This window comes from Loxodonta africana, chromosome 18 (genome assembly GCF_030014295.1).
Source record: "Loxodonta africana isolate mLoxAfr1 chromosome 18, mLoxAfr1.hap2, whole genome shotgun sequence".
NCBI lineage: Eukaryota > Metazoa > Chordata > Mammalia > Proboscidea > Elephantidae > Loxodonta > Loxodonta africana.
In genome coordinates this window covers 57,214,020-57,241,093 of record NC_087359.1, presented here as the reverse complement: position 1 = coordinate 57,241,093, position 27,074 = coordinate 57,214,020, and the positions used below count along the sequence as shown (strand labels likewise).

General features: G+C 35.5%; 1 protein-coding gene across 9 annotated transcripts in view; it reads left to right on the top strand.

Moving 5' to 3' along the window:
- NF1 (neurofibromin 1) overlaps positions 1 to 27,074 on the top strand; it is a 253,009-nt gene that overhangs the window by 94,547 nt on the left and 131,388 nt on the right. For 6 of the 9 annotated variants that reach the window (XR_010318398.1, XM_064271435.1, XM_003414525.4 and 3 more), the window contains exons 12-24: positions 4,284 to 4,415; positions 9,487 to 9,621; positions 13,427 to 13,540; positions 16,517 to 16,596; positions 18,099 to 18,222; positions 19,593 to 19,754; positions 21,066 to 21,315; positions 22,557 to 22,630; positions 22,870 to 22,953; positions 24,405 to 24,845; positions 25,231 to 25,370; positions 25,882 to 26,004; positions 26,447 to 26,530. Coding sequence is in view for 8 of the 9 variants with exons in the window: in XM_064271435.1 (XP_064127505.1) it covers positions 4,284 to 4,415; positions 9,487 to 9,621; positions 13,427 to 13,540; positions 16,517 to 16,596; positions 18,099 to 18,222; positions 19,593 to 19,754; positions 21,066 to 21,315; positions 22,557 to 22,630; positions 22,870 to 22,953; positions 24,405 to 24,845; positions 25,231 to 25,370; positions 25,882 to 26,004; positions 26,447 to 26,530 (1,943 nt within the window). In the remaining variant the exon portion in view is untranslated. Of the gene's footprint in view, positions 1 to 4,283; positions 4,416 to 4,437; positions 5,239 to 9,486; positions 9,622 to 13,426; positions 13,541 to 16,516; positions 16,597 to 18,098; positions 18,223 to 19,592; positions 19,755 to 21,065; positions 21,316 to 22,556; positions 22,631 to 22,869; positions 22,954 to 24,404; positions 24,846 to 25,230; positions 25,371 to 25,881; positions 26,005 to 26,446; positions 26,531 to 27,074 lie in introns of those variants that run through there. The other 3 variants (XM_064271434.1, XM_064271436.1, XM_064271437.1) reach the window with 3 other exon arrangements.

Here is a 27,074-nt window from a genome sequence, read left to right as displayed (position 1 = left end):
TGTCTCCTTAAGTATTTAAGTTAAAAGGTATTAGTGTTTACGTTGTAGCCTGTTATGGTACATTTGCAAAATGGTAAGACTATACTTGATTGTACTTTTCAATCCTTAGACAAAATGAAATGTTAATGTACTTTAAAAGAGGTATTCATGTGATAGAAAAACTTCAGACAAAATAAGGGAGTGCATTAAAAGGTACTTGTGAAACCTTTGACTCTGGCTTGGATACATTAGGTAGAAAGATAGTAAAACCTTATCAGATTTGAACAGTAGATTTTAAAAATTCTGTTATAATTACAGTTGCATTTTTAAAGTTCTCAAGTGTTATCTCCCATAATTCTACTTTTATCTATTTATAGATAATCACACTTATGTATAAATTGGTCAACTTTTCTCCTCGAAAAAGGGCTTTAATCATTGATAACTTAGGTATATTTGTCCTATTTATGATAAAATTGCATTTTAAGAACATCTCTGGTGAGTTACAAATAACCCCTCAGCCTTGTTTGCCTTGGATATATTGAATTAAACCAAATGCTGTCCACATATTCTTTAAACTATTCCTGCAAGGGAAAAATAACTACAGATAAAACTATTCAGTGACTCATTTAGTTTTTCTCAGTGGGGCGCTAGTAGCATTTTGGGCAGGACAATTCTTTATTATGCAGGACTGCCTGTACATTGCAGGAAATTTAGCATCCCAGTCCTCATTTCATTAAATGCCAGTTGTGCTGCAGGTCCACCCTCCCCAACCATTATGAACAACCAAAAACACACTTCCAAACACTCCCTAGGAGGGAATGGTACCTCCTTCAGTTGAATATCACTGGGTTAAATTGCAACTCAGTTTCTAAAGTTAAAAAAAAAAAAAAAAATTAACAAACATTAAATACTCTTTGTTCCGAAAGGGAAAATTTAACGAATTTGATAGTAGGTAAGATACATTCGTATTAAAACTTTTTTTTTTTTAATTGCTATATCTTTGGCAGTGTAATGAGCCAGAGTTATCCCTGAGTGGTGCAAATGGTTAGTGCACTCAGCTGCTAACCGGAAGGGTTAGAGGTTTGAGTCCACCCAGAGGCACTTTGGAAGAAAGGCCTGGTGATCTACTTCTGAAAGAATCAGCCATTGGAAACCCTGTGGAACACGGTTCTACTCTGAAACACATGAGGCTGCCTTGAGTCAGACTGACTCAGTGGCAAGTGGGTGGTTGGTAGTGATCCAGAACATTGTAGTCTTGAGGCTTACTTGCAAGGCCATTAAAAAAAGAAAAAAGATGGTTTTCCTCCCGAGGTTTATGTGTAATTCAGAAATAACATGTTATTATTTTCTTTCCTCTTTTGGCTCATACTACTAAAAATACTCCATTTATTAGAGTGAATAATTTTACATAAATGCTTAAAATTTGTATTTAATAAACCCAAGTATATAATTTTTTAATCCTTTGTGGCTAGCTACTTTAATTGTGAAATATTTTTGTCTACAATTGACTATATAGAGCACTTTCAAGCATGGACTTGGCACTGCTGTAAGTGGCTGAGCTGCTCCTTTCTGGGTTTCAAGCATGCCTGGAGTGTTACTTCATGCATGCCTCAGTGTGCCTGGTGAAAGTGATTGTGCACCCTGCTGGACCGTAATGAGTACTGCATGTGTGAAGGTGGAGCTTGTCTATATCAGGTCCAGTCAATGTGAAGATCTGTTTTTATAAAGAAAAAAACTATATTGACGCCTATTTAAAATATTAAGCATCAGTAACCTTTCAACAAGATAGTTGTAAAGGAATACAAATTTATTGAGTTTGTAAAGTGTCTTTTTAAAGTTATACCTTATATAATGATACTTTATTATTACAGATTGTTTTCTGTTAGTTTTTTTTTTTTACCCCCTCTTTGGTTTGAGGTTATTTAATAGATGCTGAATCTGAAGTACTTTCTGACTAAAAAGTCAAATATAAGATAAATATGCAAATTTGCAGAATTTACTATTGTAAAAGTCTACCTGAAGACAGTTATTATGACATATGAAATTTTTTCTTGGGTATTTTAGACTCCTAATCTTAAATTCATTCATAGTGTAAGATTTCCTTCTAAACGATTCTTGGTTCAATACAGCTCATAAGTTCTCCTCTTCCATTGTTCTTTAGCCAGTTCATAGATGTTTCAGATTATCACATTCTCAAATAAGATAAAATCTTACTGATGTGTTTTGAAGGTTTCTGTAGAAGTGGTGTTTGGAGTTTTGCTTTTGTGAAACATACACATACTTAGTTTATAAGTACTGTGCTTAGATCTAGACTATTTCACTGTTTCTTCTTAGGAAATCTTAAGTCAGTTAACTTTTAATCTCAACGTAATGCAAGTTTTTAGCAGTTTCTGAAATGGTACTTAAAATAATATTGTCACTTTATTGCATATATAAGAGATAAATTACAGTTACCAGGTCTGTGTTAAGTAATTAATCTTGATGGACTTCCTTTAAATTAGAAGTGTTGTTGTAATTGGGAAGTTAAAAAAAATAATGTGTTTATGAGCCGGTATCTTAGGCATCACTGGGACATGCTGTGGCTGGTATAGCACTTTGTGTTCTATTTTTTCTTTATAGCAGTGTTTTGCTGTTACTTACGGATAGTTCCCATATTGAGAATCAGAAGGAATATTTCTGAGGCATTTGAAAGTTTATTTAAATATTGCGGAATTACCCCATAGTTTGCTCATACTATTTACTTAATAGTCATTTGTTTGGCAGTAAACTTAGTATTTTCAAGGGCAAAAAGAACATGTGTACTTTAGTTTCAAAAGGACACGTTTGATAATTGCTCAAAAAGAACAGTAATGTACCAAAATTTTTACCAACCACATGATGCAAAATCTTAAATCTAAAATTATTTGATAGGGTGTGCCTGGTACCACAGTACAGTTTAAACAGCCAGGGAAATGACACTATCATTTGAATAGGCTGTTACATGGGATGCATATATCTTTAGTTAATCAACTTCTAACAAAATGTTATGGGGTTGGCAGGGAGGCAGACCCTTTGCACAATGCATTTTATGATTATTCAGCTCTGTGTTACTTTAAGCTGATTGATACAAGCTGTATAGAAATAGTAAATATATAGAAATCAAGTTGCATTGGTTTCTTTGGGAAAACCAGATGATCCAATTGCCCAGGGTTTGAGGAATCAATTATAAAACCAAACCAAAAATCTGTCATTTGTCAGGAATTAGTTAAGTAAAGTAAAAGTTGAGGGAAAACCAGAAACAATCATATTATCCAAAAAAAGTATTTCTTCCCTCACAGCTTTAGTATCCCTTCCTGGGTGGGGTTCAGTATTCAAATTATGTACCATAAATTGATTTGTATTTTACTATCCAGTAAATAGAGTTTACAATTCTAGAGTTTTGGTTTATAGTAATATAACTTAATGCTATTCAAATAGTCTACGAATTAGGTGTGAAGAAATTAAATGTTGAGAATTTAACTAGCTTAGTGTTGAATGAGAAGTTACCTGGGAATGGGGTGCAAAGTTATTAAATCCCTTCTTAAGTGTCATCTACTAGAATATTATCATTCTTTCAAATGTTTCTTACAGCAGGGTAGTAAAAATTGGAAGCCTGTATTTTAAGTACTTGAAATAATTACCTTTTAAAAATATTTAGCATAGATCAGTTTGTCTTTGTTTATAGTGATTGTTAGTCTTCCATGTATTGTGCTGTTGTTGCTGATCAAGTTAAGATTACAGATTTACTACTAGCTTTATCTCATTTACTAATTTCGTGTTGTAATTATCATTGTCTGTAAGCATATAAGTAATGGCTTGCCACATATTCTTTGAACGTTGTGTTGAACCACTAATCTCTCCTGTAAAGCTTTGATGATAGCCTTCTTACCTGGGAAAATATATACTACATGTGCACATGTATCTGAAATGTGTAAAACATTAAACTTAAAAAAAGAAAAAGATTGGCTACATAACTAGCTCTCCAAAGACTCCTTGTTTTTCAGATTCACTAGCTTGTCAATGAGAAAAGACAGCCTCATATCTGCCTATGTTCATGAAGTGGGCTGTTTGTCTCATGATGATTATTATATTTTAAAATAAATGTATAGCATATTGTCTGAATTAAAGATATTATTTGAAGACTTTGGAAGTTATCATGTGTGTTTGCATGGTCTCAGAAAGTTTCTGATGAAAGGTTAAAACTTAAAACCACAGTGATAACCAGAGTATATAACTCATGCAAATTTGTGCTTTTCCTTCCTTATGATCTTTGTGTTTTTCTCCAGTCTGCATTGGATTGGTGGCCTAAGATTGATGCTGTATATTGTCACTCGGTCGAACTTCGAAATATGTTTGGTGAAACACTTCACAAAGCTGTGCAGGGTTACGGAGCACACCCAGCAGTAAGAATGGCACCGGTAAGATTATTCATGAGCTTTGAATCCCTCCTTCTTCTTGTTCTCAGTGTCTTCCTCCCATACCTGCTGTTTTGATTATTTTAGAAAATCAAACGAGTTCCTCTTTTTCCATAAATCTTGGAGTATGTTGTATATTGAAAGATTGTTGCAATACTAGTTAATGATACTTGTTTTCCACTGTTTCAGCGAGCTGAGCTTAGAGTCATATTCTCACTCAGAGCTGTTAAAATCTTAGTGAATGTCACCCTTTTTTTTTTTAGTTTTCTTTTTTCTTTAACTTTTCTTTATGAAGTAACATATTTTGATTAGCTCCTCACCTTTTGGTGATGAGTGAAGGAAGCTGACTCCTGGGTTAGAGTGAATAGTCCTGTGACTACCTATTTTACTTACTAGATGCTAAATATGATAGATAGGAAATAAGATAGAAGAAATAAAATTTAAATGGTTTATTTAAAATAAAAAAAATATTTCATGTTTCAGCAGATGTGCTTTGAGCATTTTAAAATGATAGGTACTTTGACATTTAAGTTTGGCTATGTTTAAGCTTAATTAGCAGGCCGTTTTCAAATTAGGTTTTCTAACATTATTACTCATAAAGAATTAAAAAACTCATGTAGAACCAATTTAAGCAGACAATTATAGGACTGTAAAAGTCATTTCTTGGTATTTATGTATAGCAGGAGTATTATACATGACAACTCTTGACATTGATTGGTGGTACTTTGTCTTCTGCTTCTTATTTTCTATTCTTATTGGCTGCTGTACATCACATGATCAGATGCCATCCAGTCACTGTTTTGCATGGCAGTGGGCTTCTGTGGCTGTAAGTATGACTCACTGTAACTACCTCAGAAAAGTCTTTTGTTTCTTTGACTTTTCTGTGTGTAGTTTCCATTATAGTCACATCATGTCATTTCAGATGAAAATGTACCATGTCTTCACCTATTGGTTTTATCTAGTAAATGAGCTATTTCACACTTACAAGATGATTTAAACAGCTTCCTCTCTGTCATGCTTCTCTTTTTCCAAGTCAAATAAAATTTTGGTTTTACACAGTTGTGGTTCATTCTTATCCAGTTGTCAGTAATTGTTACCGAGGATTATTTATTTTAGATGTTCAAACAGAGAAGTTTGCTAATTCATATATTTTGGGACTCTTTAACTGAAAAAAAATTACAGTCAAAAGAGTATGGCAGTGATTTTTTACTAAATAATCTTTAAAATGCAAGATTATTTTTTAGTTGACTTTTTGAAATGCCAAGTACTTAGTTTTTTAAACAGTTGAAAAAAATTTCAGTTCAGGTATAAGCTAATTAGAGGTGAGATAATGCCTATTTAAATGCTATTTAACTAGTCATTTTTTAAGAGTTTACAAAATGACTTGAAAGAAATCATAAAAAAGAATACTTTCATCCCAGATATCTTCTGAGAAGTTAGAACTTGACCTTTTTTAAGTTTACTACCCTTTTAGAAGTAAGTCACCATACTTGCCTTTACAGAAATTCTGCTGTCATAGGTTTTGTTTGAAAACTTCCAAGTGAAGAGCTCACTACAGAGTGGCCATAAAGTCTGAAAACACAGACAAGTATACATAATAAATGACTTGGGGATATTATGTCAGGGTTTCTCAACTTTGATATAGTTGACATCTGGGACGGGATAATTCTTTGTTGTAGGGGGCTGTCTTGTGCATTGTGGGATGTTAGCAGCATCTCTGACCTTTCCCTCAAGATGCCAGTAGCAACCCTGACACCACCAGTCATGACAATCAAAAATTTCTCACAGACATTTCCAAATGTCTCCTGGGGGACAAAAACCACTCCCACTTAAGTAAGAACCACTGCATTAGATGATATGTTCAGTGGATTGTCCCTGATTAGCATTGCCCCAGATGATTTAGGACTCTGATTTTCACTGAATAAATCTGAGCCTTTGGTTTGCTGCAGAAGTAGCAATCAAGGAGTTCAGTCTGCATAAAAGTAAAATAATAATCTATGTTTATAGGTTTTAAAGCCACTCAGTATTTTTCAGACAGATGAGTTACTGGTTGGAAAGAACTAACTCTTCGAACATTCTTTCTTCAAAATAGAATCGTGTTCTTATCACTCTCAGCCCTCATTGGTCCTCTTTTTCTGGAACTCTTATACAACACTTCTGATTTGCCCATAAGGCAGCATTGCAAATATTTGAATAAAGTTATCCTGTACCCTTTTATATAATTGTTTTTCTTTTTCATATAATTTCAGTGTTGGAAGGAACTTTATTTTTCTAGCTTTCTTCAAAAGTGTATAAGTGTGTGTGTGTTTTGCTTGATTTGTTTTTACAGCTAAAGAAACTGGGGCCCAAATAATGTTCAGTGAATTGTAGATAGTCACATGGTAGTGAAAGGTCAACTAGAATTAGCTCTGAGGTTTCTTGATATTCGGTCCAGTGTCTTTATTGGGTTCTTCAGCTGTCCTCACACACGTACTAGCTTGAGGACAGCAAGAGCTTTGTCTGACTTGTTCAGCACTAGATACCTAGCCCCAGAACAGTACCTGGCACATAATAGGCATTTGGTACATATTTCTTGAATGAGTGAGTGAATCCCTTATTTAACATGGTTTCAAAACCTTCCTCCATCTGGTTTGCTTCTCTTTTAGAAAGAATTCAACATAACAGTGTTTTTTTTTTTTAATTAAAACAATAGGTTAGGATCTGATTTTAGTGTTCCGTATGCGGTCTAATCAGTGATGGGAGCCATTAACCTTCTGCGTCTGGATACCATGTTCGCTTATGTTGATAACTTGTATTGAGCTTTTAGTCATTTAAACTTTTTAGCCTTTTTCATATGAACTGTTGAACCATAACCCAGCACCCACTGCCATCGAGTCAATTCCGACTGATAGCGACCCTATAGGACAGAGTGGATCTGCCCCATAGAGTTTCCAGGGAGCACCTGGCGGATTCGAACTGCCGACCTCTTGGTTAGCAGCCATAGCACTTAACCACTATACCACCCGAGTTTCCTATTGAGCCATAGCTTTTCTTTTTTGTACTGTTGTAGGTTTTATTTTTAACTTGAAATGTTTGTCTCAGCACTAATCATTTATTACTTTAAAACTAAGATCTTCTGCCTTCACTAAAATTCAGGTCTGCTAATAATGTATGAGTTTTACAAATAATTTCAGAAATAATTTTCTTATTTGCACAGATAAGTTGCATAAATAATGTCTGCAAATTTTGTGTCTCATAATGGGGATCCTGATTCAGCAAGTACTTCTTACATGCCTGTAATTCACTCACGTTTTAATTCAGTGAACAAACAGTGTTGGCCCCTAGTAGATACCTGAATAAATCTCTGTTTGTGAGCTTTTTTACTGGGCATGACTACCTCTCTTCTTTGGTCAAAGCCCATGTACTTGCTTGAATGCCTACAAGTGTCTACAGTACGAAACATCATTTAATAAATTAATGAATGAGTGTGATTACATTTCTAACTAAGAAATACATTTCTTTAGCAAGTTTTTCCTGACTGTATGCAACTCATTAATGGTCATTAAATTAAAAGGTGTCTGAATCGAATAAATTTATTCGACTTTTCTCAAGGCTTATATTTCATATTAGGCAGTCATACTGGAACAAAATTTATATGCTGATACCTGTGATAAAAAGATGACATGAATTAATATTTACTTTTTGGAAATGATTACTAAATAGAAGATATTTCTTGTATTTGCTAATTGCTCCTGTATAATGGCTGTATCAGGGAAGATAGTTACACTTAGTTATATCTTAGTTATTAAGTTTGTTCAGTAAAAAGCTTTGCCTTGATCTCAAGTCTTACCTTGACTTAGAATGAACATAAAAACAAAATTTATTAAATACATTTGCCTTGAGACTGTAAAGGTAAAAGCAGACAATATTTGTAATTTTTACTGTTTCTTCTCTGTAGTGACATTCTTGAACATAAGTGTGCCCATTAGCTATTCTTCCCGTATGTGGGCCAAAAACCTTCAGCGTTCTTGGATGTAATAACAAAGGCATTTCTCACACTTAAACATTGAGGAATGGTTGCTCTGTGTTATAGAAATGCATCACCACTTTTCATGTCTGAAGACACGCATGTTTACTGGGCATTTTTATCATGGGCCTGTAGATGCTGGATATTCTGCTGCCTGTGATTCACATATATGTTCACATCAAGACATGCATATCAAAGTCAGAAACATATTATAAGAATAGAGAGAAAAGTGATATTAGATCTAGAATATAACTTTTGGATTTTTTGGTTTTATAGCATCCATAATTATTTTAGTTCACCATAACATCTCCATAGTTAAAACACATTTTCCATGATTTAATCTTTCTCAGAGAGTTATTTCTCTGTTTTATGAATGTTATTCAGGCAAAAGACATTCTGTAACTTGAGAGAGATGTTATGCCTTTGAAGGAAAAAGCAAAACTTAACATTTGAACTGTTAAACACAGAGATCAGCTATAGAACATATTTCATCAATTCTAAGAAAGATAACATTTCAATTCTAAGAAGCACATACATGTTTTTACTTGTAAGAAATACATCTTTTTATGGTGTCTTAATTATAATTTTTTTCTCCTTGTACATAAGTTAATGTATCTTATAATTTATAATACCTTACCTTCTTATGAACTATGTATGTGTATAAGTGTTTGTTAAATGAGTTGCCCAATGTATGTATTTGTGAGAATTATAGACCAGTGTTTTTCTCCATAATGTTTTCACATTTTAGAAAATTATTTTTTTACATAAGAGTCAACCTGATATTAAAGTGTTTAGTATTTTAATAGATTTTCACTTAAACTTTATTAGATTATTTAAGAATAAGGCAAATGATGAAAAATAATTTTTTTAAGCCTAAGAATATTAATCTTATATATACTATTGACTGTTTCTATTAATTACCACAATGTGGTAGTATAAAATAGTTCTTTTTCCTTTGTCAGAGTTTTTTTTTCATAATAGGTTCACTTTAAAAAGTTGGATAGCTATTATTCTGAGCCTGATATCTGTTTCTTACGAGATGATGTCATGTTTTGTTTTTGCTTTTAGAGTCTTACATTTAAAGAAAAAGTAACAAGCCTTAAGTTTAAAGAAAAGCCTACAGACCTGGAGACAAGAAGTTATAAGTACCTTCTCTTGTCCATGGTGAAATTAATTCATGCAGATCCAAAGCTCCTACTCTGTGTAAGTATTCTGAATGAAATGCCCTGAAGTTATTACACTAAATTAACTTGGTTTAACTGATACGCCAAGACCAGGGAGATAATTAAAATTGTGTTAGCTCAAGGGCACTTGCTGACCCTTTCTGGTTATACCCGAAACCTAAGATTTATCCCAAAGAAAACTAAATTATAGAGAATACTAATATAATTCAGTCAGATTTCTTAACCTTTCTTAATTTTCTTTATCATTAAACTAACATACTTTGGTGAGATCTGTCCTTACCCTGTTAATTAGGTTATATATTACGTGGGCATAATCCTGGGGTGGGTGGTGGTGTGACAGTCAGTGGGGAGGAAGCAATGAAGCAACCATAAATCACAGTGCTTTCCACTGCTGTATAGAGTTTTTTTTCCCTTTTTTAATCTCCAGTTGCTATTGCTAAGCGATTTAGTTTTTCTATTCTTTCTTCTTTCAAGTATCATTGCCTCTGCCTGCAAATACTGTATTAGGAGAAAAAAAAAAAAACCCAAAAAACCAAACCTGTTGCTATCGAGTTGGTTCCAACTCATATCAACCCTGTAAAACAGAGTAGAGCTGCTCCATAGGGTTTCCAGGGAGCGCCTGGTGGATTCGAACTGCCGACGTTTTGGTTAACAGTCATAACTATTAACCACTGTGCCACCAGGGTTTCCATTAGGAGGAGAAGAAGATGAAAATGTGTGTGGTTAGTACTCCATTATCGTCATAACTCTGCTCTTTTTGCCTCAGCTGGTATTAGACTCCTGAGAACACTCTGGTACACAAAGTAATTAGGAATTAACAGATGTGAAAGAGTGATACTCATATGAAGTGATTAAAAGCAAAGGCTCTGGAGACAGACTACTTACCAGCTATGTGATCTGGGTACCTTAACCTCTCTGGGGCTTAGTTTTCTCATTTGGAATATTGAGATAATCATAGCCTCTGCCTCAGGGAAGATTGAGATGCAGCCCATGTTATGCTTTTAGGAACAATACGTGGCACATGATAAGCATTAAATAAATGTTAACTATTACTATAATTAGTAAAATACAGTCAACAGTAACAGTAATGTTAATTTCCAAAATATAAAAGTTATATATTGCAAAGTTCATAGGAAAATGTATTTAACCTCTGTGGAGTTTGTCCAGCCCCTGGAAAGCAGCATCAAAAAAGATTTCTTATTGCTTTGTTCAGCAAAAGGCCTTCTAAAATGCTAAGGTGCTTTGAATTTTGATAGCATACTTTCCAAATTACTATGATGTAAGGGCTAATAACTTGATGTCCATGGTTTCAAGAATTTAATGAATTTCCTGAAATTATAAAAATGTGTATGCAAGTTGTTTTTTTTTTGTTTGTTTGTTTGTTTCCCCTGGAGAGAAAGAAGAGAGAGACAGGATAGAAGATTCCCCAAAGGGTCAGTGATCCCAAAAGACCTATGATATTTTGAACTCCTTGAAAAAGCCTATCCAAATTTGGGACATGTAATGAATCTGATAGACTAAATAGCTGGAACTTTGGCCTGGAAAAATTCTATAGAATCTATCAGTGAAGCTATGAAGGTAGGGAAATACTGTTTGTCCACGGTTCCTAGGTTTGAAGCACAAGTTACTTGTGTTGATGCTATTAACATTGATTAGTATCACTCTGTTTTCATAAATATAGTTAGGTTCAAAGAATGCACCAAATTCACGGTGCCTTTTGTGTTACATATCTTGTTCGAAGAGCCAAGGTTTTAAGCAAAACCTGCTATTTCCCAAGTTTGAAATTTAGCGAGCAAAAAAGGTCATTTAAAATTGAAATTTTGCTGCCATCTAGTGGTTAAACAACTTTCCTCGCAGTAACCATACCAAAAAAAAAAAAAAAATCCGTTGCCCTTCCACTCGATTCAGACTCATGGAGGCCCCATGTGTTACGGAGTAGAACTGCTCGGTAGGGTTTTCATGGCTGTAATCTTTATGGAAGCAGAGCGCTAGGCCTTTCTTCAGTCGCACTGCTGGGTGGGTTCAGACCGCCAGCCTTTAGGTCAGTGGGCGTGTGCAAGCTCTTTGTGCCACCCAGGGACCTTCAGACTAACCATAAAAAAAAACCATATGTAAGTTAAATTAGTGAAAGATTCATTGTAAGTATTTGATTATTTCATGTTTCACATAAGAAAATTCTAAATCTTGGTAAATGGGAGGAATGTAGGATTACTAAGTAGTCTCAATCATGTTAGTTTTAAAGGAATATAGTTTATTGTTTCCTATTTCGGTCATCGCTGTACTAATCCATGCTGCTCTCAATTTTTCAGTTTTGCTTAGCTTGTATTCTTTTTTACCTTTCTGTAGTTATTTCTCTGCACTGAAGTGATAGTGATCTTAAATTCAAAAGCAAATCTGATCATGCCCCCTGCTTAAAACCTCTTACTTGAAATTGCTCTTGGGAGAAAGACCAGAAAACTCCATTTGGGCTACAAGGTCATACAAAGTCCACCTCTCACCTACCACTTCTGCCACACTTAGCATCATGCTTTTCTTCGTCTTCACTCTTGTCCTGATGGCCCATTTTTTCAGTCCCTCCTACTTAGCACATGCCACCATGCCCACCCTTACATATGCATTTCCAATGCCTAGGTAATGCTTCCTCTCCTCTCTACATAGCGATTTCTGATGTTTCTGAGCTGTTATCATTGCCCTAAGGAAGGCCCTCTGACTAGGCAGTATTTCCCTGTTCCAGCTCTCATAGCAGCCACGTACCTTCGCAGCTCTTATTTGCAGTTTTACACTTGTTGGTCTGATTATTTTATTAGTGTCTGTCTTCTCCATCAGACTACACAGAGTAGGGTCGGAAACACATTTTCTTTTTTTCATAATTGTGTCTTTGGTGTTTGATAAATGTTATTGGGTTATGAATGAATGAATATAATTGTCAGAAAATAGGCTAACAGTTTTGAATTAACAGATGGAGTGGGGTGAGGGTTTACCTTAATCATTAAAACAGGGAACAATCAGTAGTTAGAAAAATAAAATATGAATACAGGTTGCACTGGCCTTACTTAAATGAGACATACATACTTGAAGAGTAAATAGCTGCTTCCAAGTTATGGAAGTTACTCTTTAAATAGGTAGACATTCACATTTATGTACACTTAATTTTCTTTGCTTAGTACACAGTTTGTTCCATAATGAAAAGGACTGAAGTATGGATATCTGGACTGGATATATAGATTTAGGCTGAAGTATGGTGGACTAAAGTATGGTGTGGAACTAGCTGTGTAGATTTGGGCAGGTTGTTTTTACTGGATAAAGGGGCTGCACAGGATGACCGTGTAGCCCTCGACCACCATGCCCGCTGTGTGTCTTTGATCACAAGCACTTACAATGTCAAAGCCAAAGAGTTGCAAATCAGAAGTTTTTAAGCTAGGGTAGTGTTGAGAAAAAAACTCATTTACCCCTCATATTATTGATAAAATTTCTTAATTGAAAACCTGATGCCTAGTTTTTTGGATTTTTTAATTAGGCTTTTCCCTGGACACTGTTTACATTGATAAACAAGTATAGATGTGGAGTAAGGGAATCCTTAACAGAAGCAGTTGTTTTTTTTCAATTCCACAATTATTACTTCTATTGAGTTAAAATTCACATGCCATCAAATTCACCATTTTAAAGTGTACAGTTCAGTGAGTGTCTCCACACGGTTGTGCAACCATCACCGCTATCTTAATTCTGAACATCGTTGTGACCCCCATAAAAAAGCTCGGTACCTGTTAGCAGTCACTCCTGGCAACTGACCTTTTTTTAAATCAAAGTTTCATTTTTCCTTGCAGAATCCAAGAAAACAGGGGCCTGAAACCCAAGGCAGTACAGCAGAGTTAATTACAGGACTTGTCCAACTGGTCCCACAGTCACACATGCCGGAGATAGCTCAGGAAGCAATGGAGGTAAAGGCAAAACAAATTCTAGGCTCTTGAAAGAAAGATCGTGATATTAGAGATGTTCTCGATGTTTCTTTGACGTGTGCTTTATGGGAGTGACAGGTAGATGTCATTTCTGGAAATGGTATATTTGTCTTCATACTCTTCTATAAATTCCATCAAGAAAGGAGTTTGCTTTCTATTTTGCAGTAACAACATTGAACAAATTAAATTTTCTAATTGTAGTTGACTTTTTAGAAATATTTAATATATATTCATTTTTTATTGAGTTGTAATCCACGTATCATAAAGTTCATTATTTTAAAGTACAATTCAGTGGTTTTTAGTATATTCACAGGGTTATGCAGCCATCACCACTATCTAATTTCAGAACATTTTTGTCACATTTTGTCAAACAGTGACAACCACTAATCTACTTCTGTCTCTATGGATTTGCCTATTCTGGACATTTTATATAAATGGAATCATAAAATGTGTGGCCCTTTGTGTCTTACTTCCTTCACTTAGCATGATGTTTTCAAGTGTCATTCATTTTTGTAGCATGTATCAGAACTTCATTCCTTTTTATGGCCGCATAATATTCCATTGTATGGCTATACCACATTTCATTTATCCATTTGTCAGTTGATAGGCATTTGGGTTGTTTCCCCGTTTCGACTATTATGAATAATTCTGCTGTGAACATTTATGTACAGTTTTTTATGTGGACATATCATTTGGGTGTCCACCTAGAAGTTGAATTGCAGAATCATATGATAATTCTGTTTAATTTTTTGAGAGACTGCCCAACTATTTTCCCCAACAGTGTTCAAGGATTCCCACTTTGCCACATTCCAACCAACACTTGTTATTGTCTGTCTTTCTAATTAGAGGCATCCTAGTGGGTGTGAATGTAGTTGACTTTTTTAAAAAATTGTTTTTATATTGTTTATGCTGACTTACATGTCAGTAAAAATGTGTACCCAAAAAGTTGAAGTACTTATTGTGTACACAAGTAGAAGCACTCATTGCTTACATTGTGTACATTGTTATTGGTTGTGTAAATTGGTACAATCCTTACATTCTTTTTTGGAAGGCCATTTGACAGTGTTTGACAGAAATATTTATATTTTTGCCCAAACAATTTCATACCTGTGATTTTTTTTTTTTTTTTTTACCCTATGAGTACAATTCAAAATGAAAAAAAAAAAAAAGTAAAGATGTTTATTGGTCTTATTTATAATAGAATATTAGGGGAACTTTAGATATTCACTATCAAGAGAATGGGGTAATATTCACTAAGTGTTAAATATCCATTCAAACATATGAAGATCATATAGCAATATGGAAAAATATTTATGAAATGTCAAATGAATATGCTGTGTTTATAGCTTCCTTAAAATATATGTGGAAAATAAAAAAAAAATGAAAACAGTCATATTAAGGCAGAGAGAAGGCTAATACCTTTTTTTTTTTTCAATTTTTAAAAAATGTTTTGTCATGCAAATATGAATGGGGAATTTGCTACTTGAAAAAATTTATTTATTAGGTTTTTGCACAATAGTGAGAAAATTGAATTTTAAGTTGTACTCTTTTTCCTGGGTATGAGAGTTATGAACTGTGTAACTTTGGAAGATTCTCATAGTAAATTGCAGTTTTCACTGAATACCTAAAAGTAATTACAGTAAAAGTGTTTGAAACAAGATAACATTGTTATGGTCCTTATATAATCTATAACTTTTGGAGTTATAAAGTGGCCCAAGGTTAGACATATCTTTTTCCAGTGTGAGGCAGGTTATCAGTGCAGCCATTTGCCGTTTATGCATTTGATTTGCTTTTTAAGAGAAAAATAAATTTCCTTTATTTGTTCCAAACAGTATTTCATTGAAGTTTTGATAAAAGGCTTTAAAGGGGAGTAAAGAATCACGAAATTTACTGACCATGGATTGGAAAGAATTTGCAAAACTCTGCACTGTTTGCCTCAGGGAGAGCATTGTGGAATTGAGATGAGGGTGGGGCCTGTTTGAAGGAAGAGTCTAAGTTTTACCTCTTTTTACCTTTGATTGTTTTGATTTATGTAATAAGATAAATTATTATGTAATTCGTATTTGTAATTAGTTGTATATTTAAAATGAATTATTTAATTCCTGTTAAGTGTCTGGTAAATTGAAATTTTAAGATGAATAATCTGCTATGAAATGCAAGATCTATTTGCTCTCCTTTTCCTCATTTTTGAAAAACAATAATTTATCTTTACTGTTCCAAAAGAATTTCTGGCAAGCAAGATAACTTCCATTTTATATTTTCCCTAGAAGTAAAATATTGCTTTGTATACTAATTTACAATGTTCCATAAAGTTCTTTGATATTTATTGAAATTATTTTGTTTCTAGAGCAATTTTTGCATGCATATACTACTATTCTGAATTCATCAGTAATTTAACTTTATATGTTGTGGTGTTAGCTGCTGTGAGTCAACCTTGACTCTCAGTGACCCCATGCACAATGGGATCAGACTGTTGAGAGCCATAGGATTTTCATTGATTTTTCTGAAGTAGATTGCCAGACGTTTCTTCCTAGTCTGCCATAGTCTGGAGGCCCTGCCGAAACCTGTTCACGTCACAGCAACATACAAGCCTCCACTGAATGATAGGTGGTGGCTGCAGTTGAGGTGCATTGGCTGGGCGTCAAACCCAGGTCTCCCACGTGGAGGGCGTGAAGTCTACCACTGAACCACCACTTTGTATGCATGTCATTTTTTAAAATATGTCATTTAATATAATAATGATAGGTATAAAATGATTTTATTCTGTATACAGTTTTGATCTTTGATCTATTTTCCCAGGCACTTGGGTTTTCCGGAGTTTTTCTCTTTTGCCTTTCTTGTACACGGAGGCTACAGTTCAACAGCTCAATTTGTTAGTGTTTGTGAGATAGGTACCCCAGTAATATGTTCACCAAAATGTTTTGTGTAAAAGTCTTTTTTCTCTCTTTTAAAATTCAGGCTCTGCTGGTCCTTCATCAGCTAGATAGCATTGATTTGTGGAATCCCGATGCTCCTGTAGAAACATTTTGGGAGATTAGGTATGTGTATGTTTATTTTTTAAATTCAATTGTAAAAAGTTCTTTTGTATTTTATCTTTTGTCTTTAAATGTTATAGTTTAGCACTTAGTTCATTGTAAAACTTTTCACTTGTACCTCCAGACATTTTTATGATTTTGTATTTTATTTGACTTGAAATTATTCATTAGAATATTTCTTTAACTATAAAAGCAGTATCACAGCAATTTAGAAAATAAAATCTTAAAAATTGTGCTAGATTTTATCACCCAACCATAAGGACTGTCATTTAGTGTATTCTATTTCAGATTTCTCTGTAGCTGCAAGTGTGCTTTTAATGTATCTTTACAGTTTGTAAGCATAGTGTTAAAATTTTGTAGCTCAAATAGTATGTTTCCACTTTTAAATCGTGATCTTTCATACATTTTTTATAATACCAGAGTTTCTGATAAATGAGTTAATAATGGACATCTACTTACAAGGTAAAAATATAGGCAGAATTTTATAATCTATTTCTTAGGTTATGCCAATTATTACCTTTTTAATAAGCACAAAGGCAACACATTGAGAAAAATGGAATTGTGTAAACCTCCAGCGTTGCCTTTATTTTATCACAGGAATGGGTGCGCTAAAGTCACTTGGCAGCTGAGTTAAATCCTAGACTCTAGAGCCGCGCTCCCAGTGAACCACATATGTAATTTAAAGTTTTCTAGTTGTCACATTAAAAAGTAGAAAGAAACAAGTGAAATTAATTTTAATAATATATTTTCCTTAACCCAGTAGATTGTAAAATATTATCATTTTAATGTGTCATCAATATAAGTTATTAATGAGATATTTTACATTCTTTTTTCATAAAGTCACCAAAATTTGGGCTGCGTTATACGATTGTGGCACACTCAGTAGCCACAAATGGCTAGTAACTACCATGTGGGACAGTACAGCACTTAAGCAGGGATCAGCAAGCTTTTTCTGTATAGGCCAGATGAACTTTATGTTACTGCAGCTCACAAACGCTTTTAACCTTTGTGGGCCTTAGTCGCTGTCATACTGTTCAGTCCTGCTCTTGGCGCACGAAAGCAGCCATAGACCATATGTTAATGAATCCATGTGGCATTGTGTTAAAACTGTATTTACAAAAGTATACGGTGGGCTGCATTTGGCCTGGGGGTGGTAGTTGCCCATCCCAGCGCTTAGAGCATTGGGTTTATACGCACTCTGTGCTTTGTACACGGTTTCTTATTTCTTGCTTAGCCCACTGCAAGGATGGAATATACCAGTGAAGCAGTTGGGAGTTTGGGAAGTAGAAGTACTTGCTTCTTTTACTAAAGCAGAGACTTATTTCCTTTGATTATGATGCTATTAACACTTTGGTAACTGTTTTTCTAAAACAGACCCTAGAAACAAAATAAGCTTTTCTAAACTTGTATCCATTATCAGAGAATACCATTCTTAGGTGCCGATTATATCTATATTAGGTTATTTATTAACAATGCCAGTAACAATGAACTTTATACTACTGCAGCTCACAAATGCTTTTTTACATCTGCAAGAAATTAACTAGCCATCAAATGCTCAGTAGCACAGAAATTCTCAAATGGTTGCGGGAAATTTTGATCTGCAGGAATAAATTTCTTCTTAAAAATAAGGTAAGCAAAATGACATCTTTAAAAATGGAAAATATTTGCAACAGTAATGTTGAGAAATTAAGGAAGTGTTTATTAGGCCAATCAGGTCTTATTCCAGCCCCTCCCTCCTACAGGGTCCTCAAGGGAAGGACTGGGGCTGACAAGTCAACATTTAGAAAATTATTCTAAGGTTTTGGCCCTAAAGCCACAATGTTGATGAACTCTTATGTTCATCTAAGTAGGACTCTATGGAGCAGACCTAGGAGGAATGGGGACTGCTATAACAAAAGTAAGTTGAGAAGCATATTCCATCTTTCAAGTTCATACATAAGACTTGAATCTTCTGGCTTGGCTAGTCCAGGAAATGTTATCTATCCAGCAGCTGAGGAGAAGAGGTTGAGGGTCCTCAATCTAGGTTTCTCTATATTCCTCCCTTAAAGGTTCTACCTCTTGAAAATATCAGGAGTATTCTTCCATAGGGTGGAATGAAATATCTTGATCTTGAACTGTTGAAACATGGTGAGGAGGTTGTGGGGGACGGAAGAGAGCTTTAAATTTCTTTTAACATGTAGCTTCTGTAATTAATCAATAAAAAAATTTTCTACTCGTGGCATAGTTTTAGGCGTATTTGATTTAATGAGTTTTTATCCAGATCTAGGATCATGCCTGTAAGAGACCTTAAATGTACTAAACTCATATGCTTTTTAGTGTTTAGAAATGGGTTAATGGTGAAGTGGGTTTATCCACATGTGGGTTATCTTAGGGTATTAATATTCTAGAATTGGGCATTATTTCAAAGGTAAGGAAAGAGATTCAACTTGAGAGTTTTATGCTTTTGCTTATAATTCTCCAGGGTACACGCATTAGCAATCTAGTAATGAATCTGTAGTACTTTGAGCAGGAAAATTACTCTTGTAACATGCTTGGTATACATACCATTCTTGGTAACTGGTCCAGAGGAATTTAATCTTGCAAAGCAGTAACTTCCAGTTATCCTGACATGGCAGGGATCACAGAACCCAATGGGAGAAAAGCTTTGTCATTTAGAATTGATTGGAGAGTGCATTATATTTTTCATACAGTAGATGTATGTTGTTGATGTTTTATTTATGTCCATGTTAAACTTAATTTTTATTTCTGTAATTTGCTTCTGATCTGGAGGGTGTAAAGTTGAGAGGTGTTTCAAAGACATGGAACAAACATTTGTCCTAAAGGGTTTCTAATGAATGTTCTGCAAGGTTGGGCCGGGGGGTGGGGGTCGGGGGGGATGTTGCATTGAGAGGAGGAGAGGTTTTCCAGGATAATCTCAAACAGGGACACAACTTATATGAAAAATTTACTTTTCCTGGTTGGCAGTGCTTCAGTAGAGCTTACTTACTTCTTCTTTCTAGCAGGCAGATAGAAGTTCCTGTCACTTTCTGTTCCTTTATGGAGTAGGATGTGATGTCCCTTCAAGTGGAAACACCAGTCAGATGTCCATGGATCATGAAGAGTTACTGCGTACCTGTACTCCAGGAGCTTCTGTCCGGAGGGGAAAAGGAAACTCATCCATGGTAAGCAGCATCTTTTGTAGTTTTTTTCTCATCACCTGCGTTCTGTATTTTTATCTGAACAAACTTTGGTAAATTTCAACTAGGTAACATGGGGTAGTAGTTAAGAGCTGCTTAGAGTCAGTCCACTGTTCTTTGTGGAACTCTCGGCCAGTACTTTAACATTGCTGTGCCTCAGTTTTCTCAGGTTTCAAGTGGGGATCATAATGAATCCTGCCCCCAGATCGTGAGAACTAAATGAGATAATGTATAAACAACACTTGACTGAGTATTTGATACTTATGAACTGTAGCTGATAACTATAGTTATTATAAACCTCCACCTTATAAGAAAGTTCATTTGTACCCCAGAAGTGTGAAACTTGTACCAGTTGCAGAGGTACAAATGTACTGGGGGGAAATAAAGCATTTTTCTTGATGTTACAGTTAAGTGGTTTTTGTTTGTGTATATAATTCCTTTTAAAAATAAATCTGTACAAATGAAAATACCAGATCATTGCAGAAGTTTCTTTTCCAGACCAACCTTTTTTTATTCCTTACTATAATCTTCTGTTGAGGGTTAAAAAAAAAAAGGCAACGACAACTAAGCGGTATAGTATTTACTCTTGTCTCCTTTGCCCGTGGTACAGTGGTTAAAAGCTCGGCTGCTAACCAAAAGGTCAGCAGTCTGAATCCACCAGCCACTCCTTGACAACCCTGTGGGGCAGTTCTACTCTATACCACGGGGTTGCTATGAGTTAGAATCAACTCGATAGCAGTGAGGTTGGTTTTTTGGTTTTTACTTTGCCTAAATAATTTGCATTTGTTTTATAAATGAGGAATTTCTCCATTTCATGTGTTGGGGTTATGTAATCCAGAATTGAATAATATCTTCTACAGAAATGCTTAGTTCTTGTTTGTGCCCTCATTTAGTCAGTGCTGCGGTATTTTACTTCTTTCCTCCACTGGGTAGGTAGATGGTCTTGTTACTTCCTCTTCCTTTGTCATTTAGAGCTGAAGGGAAGTGCAATTACATTTTTTTTTATGCAGTAGATTTATGTTGGTGTTTTACTTGTGTCCACGTTAGATTTAGTTTACATTTCTAGAATCAGGGGGAGGATAATGCATATCCTATTTGAAACTAGCAGCATTCCGTTGATTCTTTCTCATTCAGACAAGGTATTTTGGGGATTGAAAATGCCTGTCATTAAAAAAGACAGTTCTTTTGGGTTGTTGAATGAAAATGTATATGATATACAGTTTAACGGTTTGTTGGGTTTTGTAAATAAAATTATTCTAAGTTGAAAATATATACCTCCCACCCCCTGACTCCCAGGATAGTACTGCAGGGTGTAGCGGAACCCCACCGATATGCCGACAAGCCCAGACCAAACTAGAAGTGGCCCTTTACATGTTTCTGTGGAGCCCTGACACTGAAGCTGTTTTGGTTGCCATGTCCTGTTTCCGCCACCTCTGTGAGGAAGCAGATATCCGGTGTGGGGTGGATGAAGTCTCGGTGCACAACTTTTTACCCAACTATAACACATTCATGGAGTTTGCCTCTGTCAGCAATATGATGTCAACAGGTAAATGTGGATAATGGTGTTTTCACTCAGTCTGCCTCAGATCACATTTAACACCTGATTGTATTAGAAATGTAGTCATGTATTTAAGATTATGTCTGGCAATCTCCTTCCGTAAGGTCACAGCCATTGAAAACCCTATGGAGGAAAATATTAGCCCAAAGGACTGAAGGACCACATGAACCACAGCCTCCACCAGCCTGAGCCCAGAAGAATTACATGGTGCCTGGCTCCCACCACTGACTGCTCTGACAGGGATCACAATAGAGAGCCCCGGACAGAGTGGAAGATAGGTGCAGAACAAAATTCAAATTCACAAAAAAAAAGCCCAGACTTACTGATCTGACAGAGGCTGGGGGAAACTCTGAGACTGTGGCCCCTGGACACCCTGCTGACTCAGAACTGAAGCCGTTCCTAAAGTTCACCTTTCAGCCAAAGATTAGACAGGCTTATAAAAACAAGCAGTAACACACATGAGGAACATGCTCCTTAGTTCAGTCATGTATATGAGACCAAATGGGCAACACCTGCCCAAAGGCAAGATGAAAAGGCAGGAAGGGGTAGGGAAACTGGACAAATGGACATGGGGAACCTGGGGTAGAAAGGGGGAGTGTGCTGCCTCATTGCAGGGCTTCCAACTAGTGTCTCAAAACAATATGTGTATAAATTTTTGAATGAGAAACTGATTTGCGTTGTAAGCTTTCAACTAAAGCACAATAAAATTTAAAAAATAAATAAATGTAAAAAGAAAACCCTCTGCACACTTGGGATCACCATGAGTTGGAATCAACCTCGATGGCAGCTAACAAAACTGTAAGTTTACAGGGCTAATTCAAATAGCTTACCTGAGATCCTTTCTGAACAAAGTGAGTCAAAATAAATAGCATTTGAAATTAATTGTTAGCTCCTCACTGAGTTTTTAATATGCTGTACATACATTTGTTAAATAACTGGCAGTATAGATTACTGTCATTTGTAGATTACATGATTTACTCTGCGTGAACTGTATGTAGTGACTTTTTAAACACATTGACACATTTTGAGTAAATACAGGTGCAAGTAGCCATTTTATGCTGGAGACATTGTGGAGTCCTTTTCTGCGAGGTTGGTGGAAGGAAGTTGTCAACTTTATCATTTAAAGCATTCATTCCATTCCTCTACCATTTGGGTTGGGCTTGTCAGGTTCTCTGCTGGTAAGCAGATCTCTAAGTGCAATAACTCGATTTGCTGTTGCCCTTGCTTAGGAAGAGCAGCACTTCAGAAGAGAGTGATGGCACTGCTAAGGCGCATAGAGCATCCCACTGCAGGAAACACTGAGGTATGTCCTTGGCGACAGAAACACCTCCTCCCACCATGCCCCCAACTCTCAATTTGGAAGCCTAGCATTATGTGTATGTGACCAGGAATAACTTTTGCAGCAGTTTTTAAGATAGGTGCATATTATAAGTAGGATATTCTACTTGTCAAATGTTCCAAGTTATGAAACCTGGCTGTTGCTGATTGATTTTTAGCTCTAGGCTTATAGGTGCTTTCAAGTGGTAATTGCCTTCATTTTAGGCTTGGGAAGATACACATGCGAAATGGGAACAGGCTACAAAACTCATCCTCAACTACCCAAAAGTCAAAATGGAAGATGGCCAGGTGAGTTTATAAAGTTGGGTTATGTCTACGAATTGATCTGCCAAATATAATTGTTACTTCACTCTAGTAATGTATAATAAATACATAGTTGTCTTGAAACTGATAATTAGTTGTGGTTCATCTGGATCTACCTGTTACTATCTAATATGGTAGCCAGCAGCTCGAATCCGCCAGGTGTTCCTTGGAAACTCTATGGGGCACTTCTCTGTCCTACAGGGTCGCTATGAGTCAGAATTGACTTGACAGCACTGGGTTTTTTTTTTTTTTTTTACCCACACGTGGCTATTTCAATTTAAATTATATTTTAATTTAAATTAGTTAAAACTAAATATTAAAATTCAGTTCCTCAGTCTTAATAGTAGTCTCATTTTAAGTACTCAGTAGCTACATATGGCTAATGGCTACTATATTGAATAATATGATGTAAAAATTTTCATTGTTGTGGAAATATTGAACAGTGCTGAGCTAGGGATCATTTCTTTACCACCTTTTTTGCTTTTTTTCCTATCACTCGATGGCACTGGGTTTTGAGGGTACCTCACAGAATTTTAAGGAAAAGGGTGGTAGAGGTAAAGAAAGATGAAATTGAAACAACTAATTTTGCTATTTTGTTATGTATTCTAATTAAGAGACCTGGTAGACAGAAGATTGAAACCATAGGTTAAATGAATTAAAAAATTTGGATATTTCATTCAACAACATGTGCCATTACCCCAGAAATTAACAATTAGTTTTTGTGTGTATTGATTTGTAATGCTCAGATTGCTCTCATTATTAGGCATTTTAGAAAAACTGGTTATCCTTTCATTGCTTTTTTCCTGTCGTGCTTAATTAAAACAAGAAAAAAAAAGTTATGTTTTTGCAAAGCAAAAATTTGTACTTAATATTATTATTTGGAGGGGATGTACCACTTTAGAATCAGAACTTTTTTTGTTCCAGCTTTGAGATATAATTCACATACATACAATTCACCCATTTAAAGCGTACAATTCATAAAGTTTTGCAGCCATCACCACGATCACTTTTAGAACATTTTCATCACCTCAACAAGAAACCTACCAACTTTCGCCCTTCCCCCCAAGCCCTAAGCACTAATTTACTTTCTGTGGATTTCATTATTCTGGACATTTCATAAAAATAGAATCATAGAATACGTGGTCTTTTGTGACTATCTTCTTTCACTTAGTGTGTTGTTTTCAAGGTTCATCCATGAGAATCAAAGCTTTTCTAAAGAAATTTGATACTCTGGATTGATTTCTAGTCTAGCTATGACAAAAATATACTGGTGGTTCTTTAAAAAAAAAAAAAAGTATGTAATCTAAGGCTTTGATTTTTTTAAATGTAAAAAATGTACATTTGCCATGAAAGAAATGATGGATAAAGAGTAATTTGTCAAGTGTGTCAACCAAATTAGGTTGAATTCATGTTTTCCACAAAAATTTTGTGTTTAGGCTGCTGAAAGCCTTCACAAGACCATTGTTAAGAGGCGAATGTCTCATGTGAGTGGAGGAGGATCCATAGATTTGTCTGACACCGACTCCCTACAGGAATGGATCAACATGACCGGCTTCCTTTGTGCGCTTGGGGGAGTATGCCTGCAGCAGAGAAGCAATTCTGGCCTGGCAACCTATAGCCCACCCATGGGCCCAGTCAGTGAACGGAAAGGTTCCATGATTTCAGTGATGTCCTCTGAGGGAAATGCAGACACACCTGTCAGCAAATTTATGGATCGGCTGCTATCCTTAATGGTGTGTAACCAAGAGAAAGTGGGACTTCAAATACGGACCAATGTTAAGGATCTGGTGGGTCTAGAATTGAGTCCTGCTCTTTATCCAATGCTATTTAACAAATTGAAGAATACCATCAGCAAGTTTTTTGACTCCCAAGGACAGGTAAAGTGCTCTCTATTTTTCACCCTTCCCTATGAATATAGAGTGATTTGTTTAAACATTTAGGCTTTTCCCTTTCGGGTTATTTAAATTAGGTACTGGCATAAGTATCTCACTCATAGTTTTTTAAAAAAAAAAAAACCTACAGAAAGGGAATGAAGAAAGAAAAGTCACCTAAATTCAGATTCCGTTTGCTTCTTAGGCGCTCTAGCACACGTGTTGCCTGGAGGTGTGAACGTCTTTGGTGTGGGTGTGAGTGTTGGCCTGCTTGGGTATATACCTGTGAGTCTGTTTGTGCATGTATCAGACAGGTGGCTCAGGCAGCTTCAGAGTTCACTGCTCTGTCTTCGGTGCATTAATGACGAAACGTATTTTGTTCTCTGTATAGGTTTTGTTAACTGACACCAATACTCAATTTGTAGAGCAAACCATAGCTATAATGAAGAATTTACTAGATAATCATACTGAAGGGAGCTCTGAACACCTGGGGCAAGCCAGCATTGAAACCATGATGTTAAATCTGGTCAGGTAAGTGTTCTACTGAAATGTAGCAAAAGCATTTTAAGAGGTAAGATAAACCTCTTATGCATTGATGTTAGTAGTTAACCCATAACTCATTGTTTTCAAGTCGAGTTCAACTCATAGAGACCCTATAGGACAGGGAAGAATTGCCCCATAGGATTTCCAAGGCTGTAAGTCTTATGAAAGCAGACTGCCGCTTCTTTTCCCCATGGAGCAGCTGGTGGGTTCAAACCACTGCCCTTTCAGTTAGCAGCCAAATGCTTTAATCACTGCCCCACCAGGGCTCCTTTTATTAGTAGTTATTTATGGAATAATTGGCCTTCATTTTCTTTATTGTCCCCCAAATAGAGTGTGACAGTAAGATTGCCAGAAATTATATATATATTCTCATATGAATAAAATCTTGCAGTTTTTATAGTTACATTTAGTCTTGTTACTTAGAGATTAAAGCATTTAGAATACCTTCTCTTTTGTCTGTATCTGATAATTTTTTTTAAATGTTTCCATGTCTAAATAGATACGTTCGTGTGCTTGGGAATATGGTCCATGCAATTCAGATAAAAACTAAACTGTGTCAGTTGGTCGAAGTAATGATGGCAAGGAGAGATGACCTCTCATTTTGCCAAGAGATGAAATTTAGGTGAGTTGTCAAAAAGAACAAAGCAAGGTTTTGTAAATCTTACGTTAAAGGAAGTATAGGAAAGTAATAGAAACTTAGTTTTCTATGAGGATGGTAGGGCGTGGCAAAGGAACATTCTTAATGTTTTTCTCTGTATGTCTTTTCAAATTTCCCAAAACTTTGTGCCCATGAAAAGTGCTCCCGTTTTCTAAAAGTATACTATATTGTGAACTAAGAATTTGATTTTGTTTCCAAACCGAAACCATAGCTGAGGGCCAACGTAAGGGATCAATATCCAAGTTGCTCCTGTTTGTGCCCTTCTGTTAGATTTGTGATACCAAAATTTCTTTATTAAGTTGTGATGTGCACTATTAAAAACTCTTACATGACTAAAGGGGTGTGTGTGTGTGTGTGACTTTAAGAAAAAAATGTTTGCTGCTTTCCTTTTGTCTACATTCTGTAGGAATAAGATGGTAGAATACCTGACAGACTGGGTTATGGGAACATCAAACCAAGCAGCAGATGATGATGTAAAATGTCTTACAAGGTAAAGAAAAAGGGTGATGTTTTATTAAGCATTAGCAGGTTTTGCTGTAGACATTAGTACTACTTCATTGCAGCTATTCTACATGTTTCAGATAACAAGCTTTTGAATTTAAATTATATAAATATATTAATCGTTAGTATTTTTTTAAAAACCTTTTTTTAATTGTAAGACTCAATAAAAAACAAATGTGAGAGGGTGTTATGTTTGGAAACTTAGCATTATCTATTTAGGAAGGATCATTTACAGTTATTGAGAAATAAGATATTTAAGTTAAAAAAAAAAAAAAACCTAACACCATTGAGTCAGTTCTAACTCATAGTGACCCTATAGGACAAAGTAGAACTGTTCCATAGGGTTTCCGAGGCTGTAATCTTTACAGAAGCAGACTGCCTTATCTTTCTTCCATGGAGAGGGTGGTGGGTTCAAACTGCTGATCTTGTGGTTAGCAGCTAAGCTGCTTAACCACTGCGCCACCAGGGCTCTATCTGCAAAGCCCTAGATTGTATTTATTTTAAAAAATCAGATGAATAAAAGTATTGTTTGG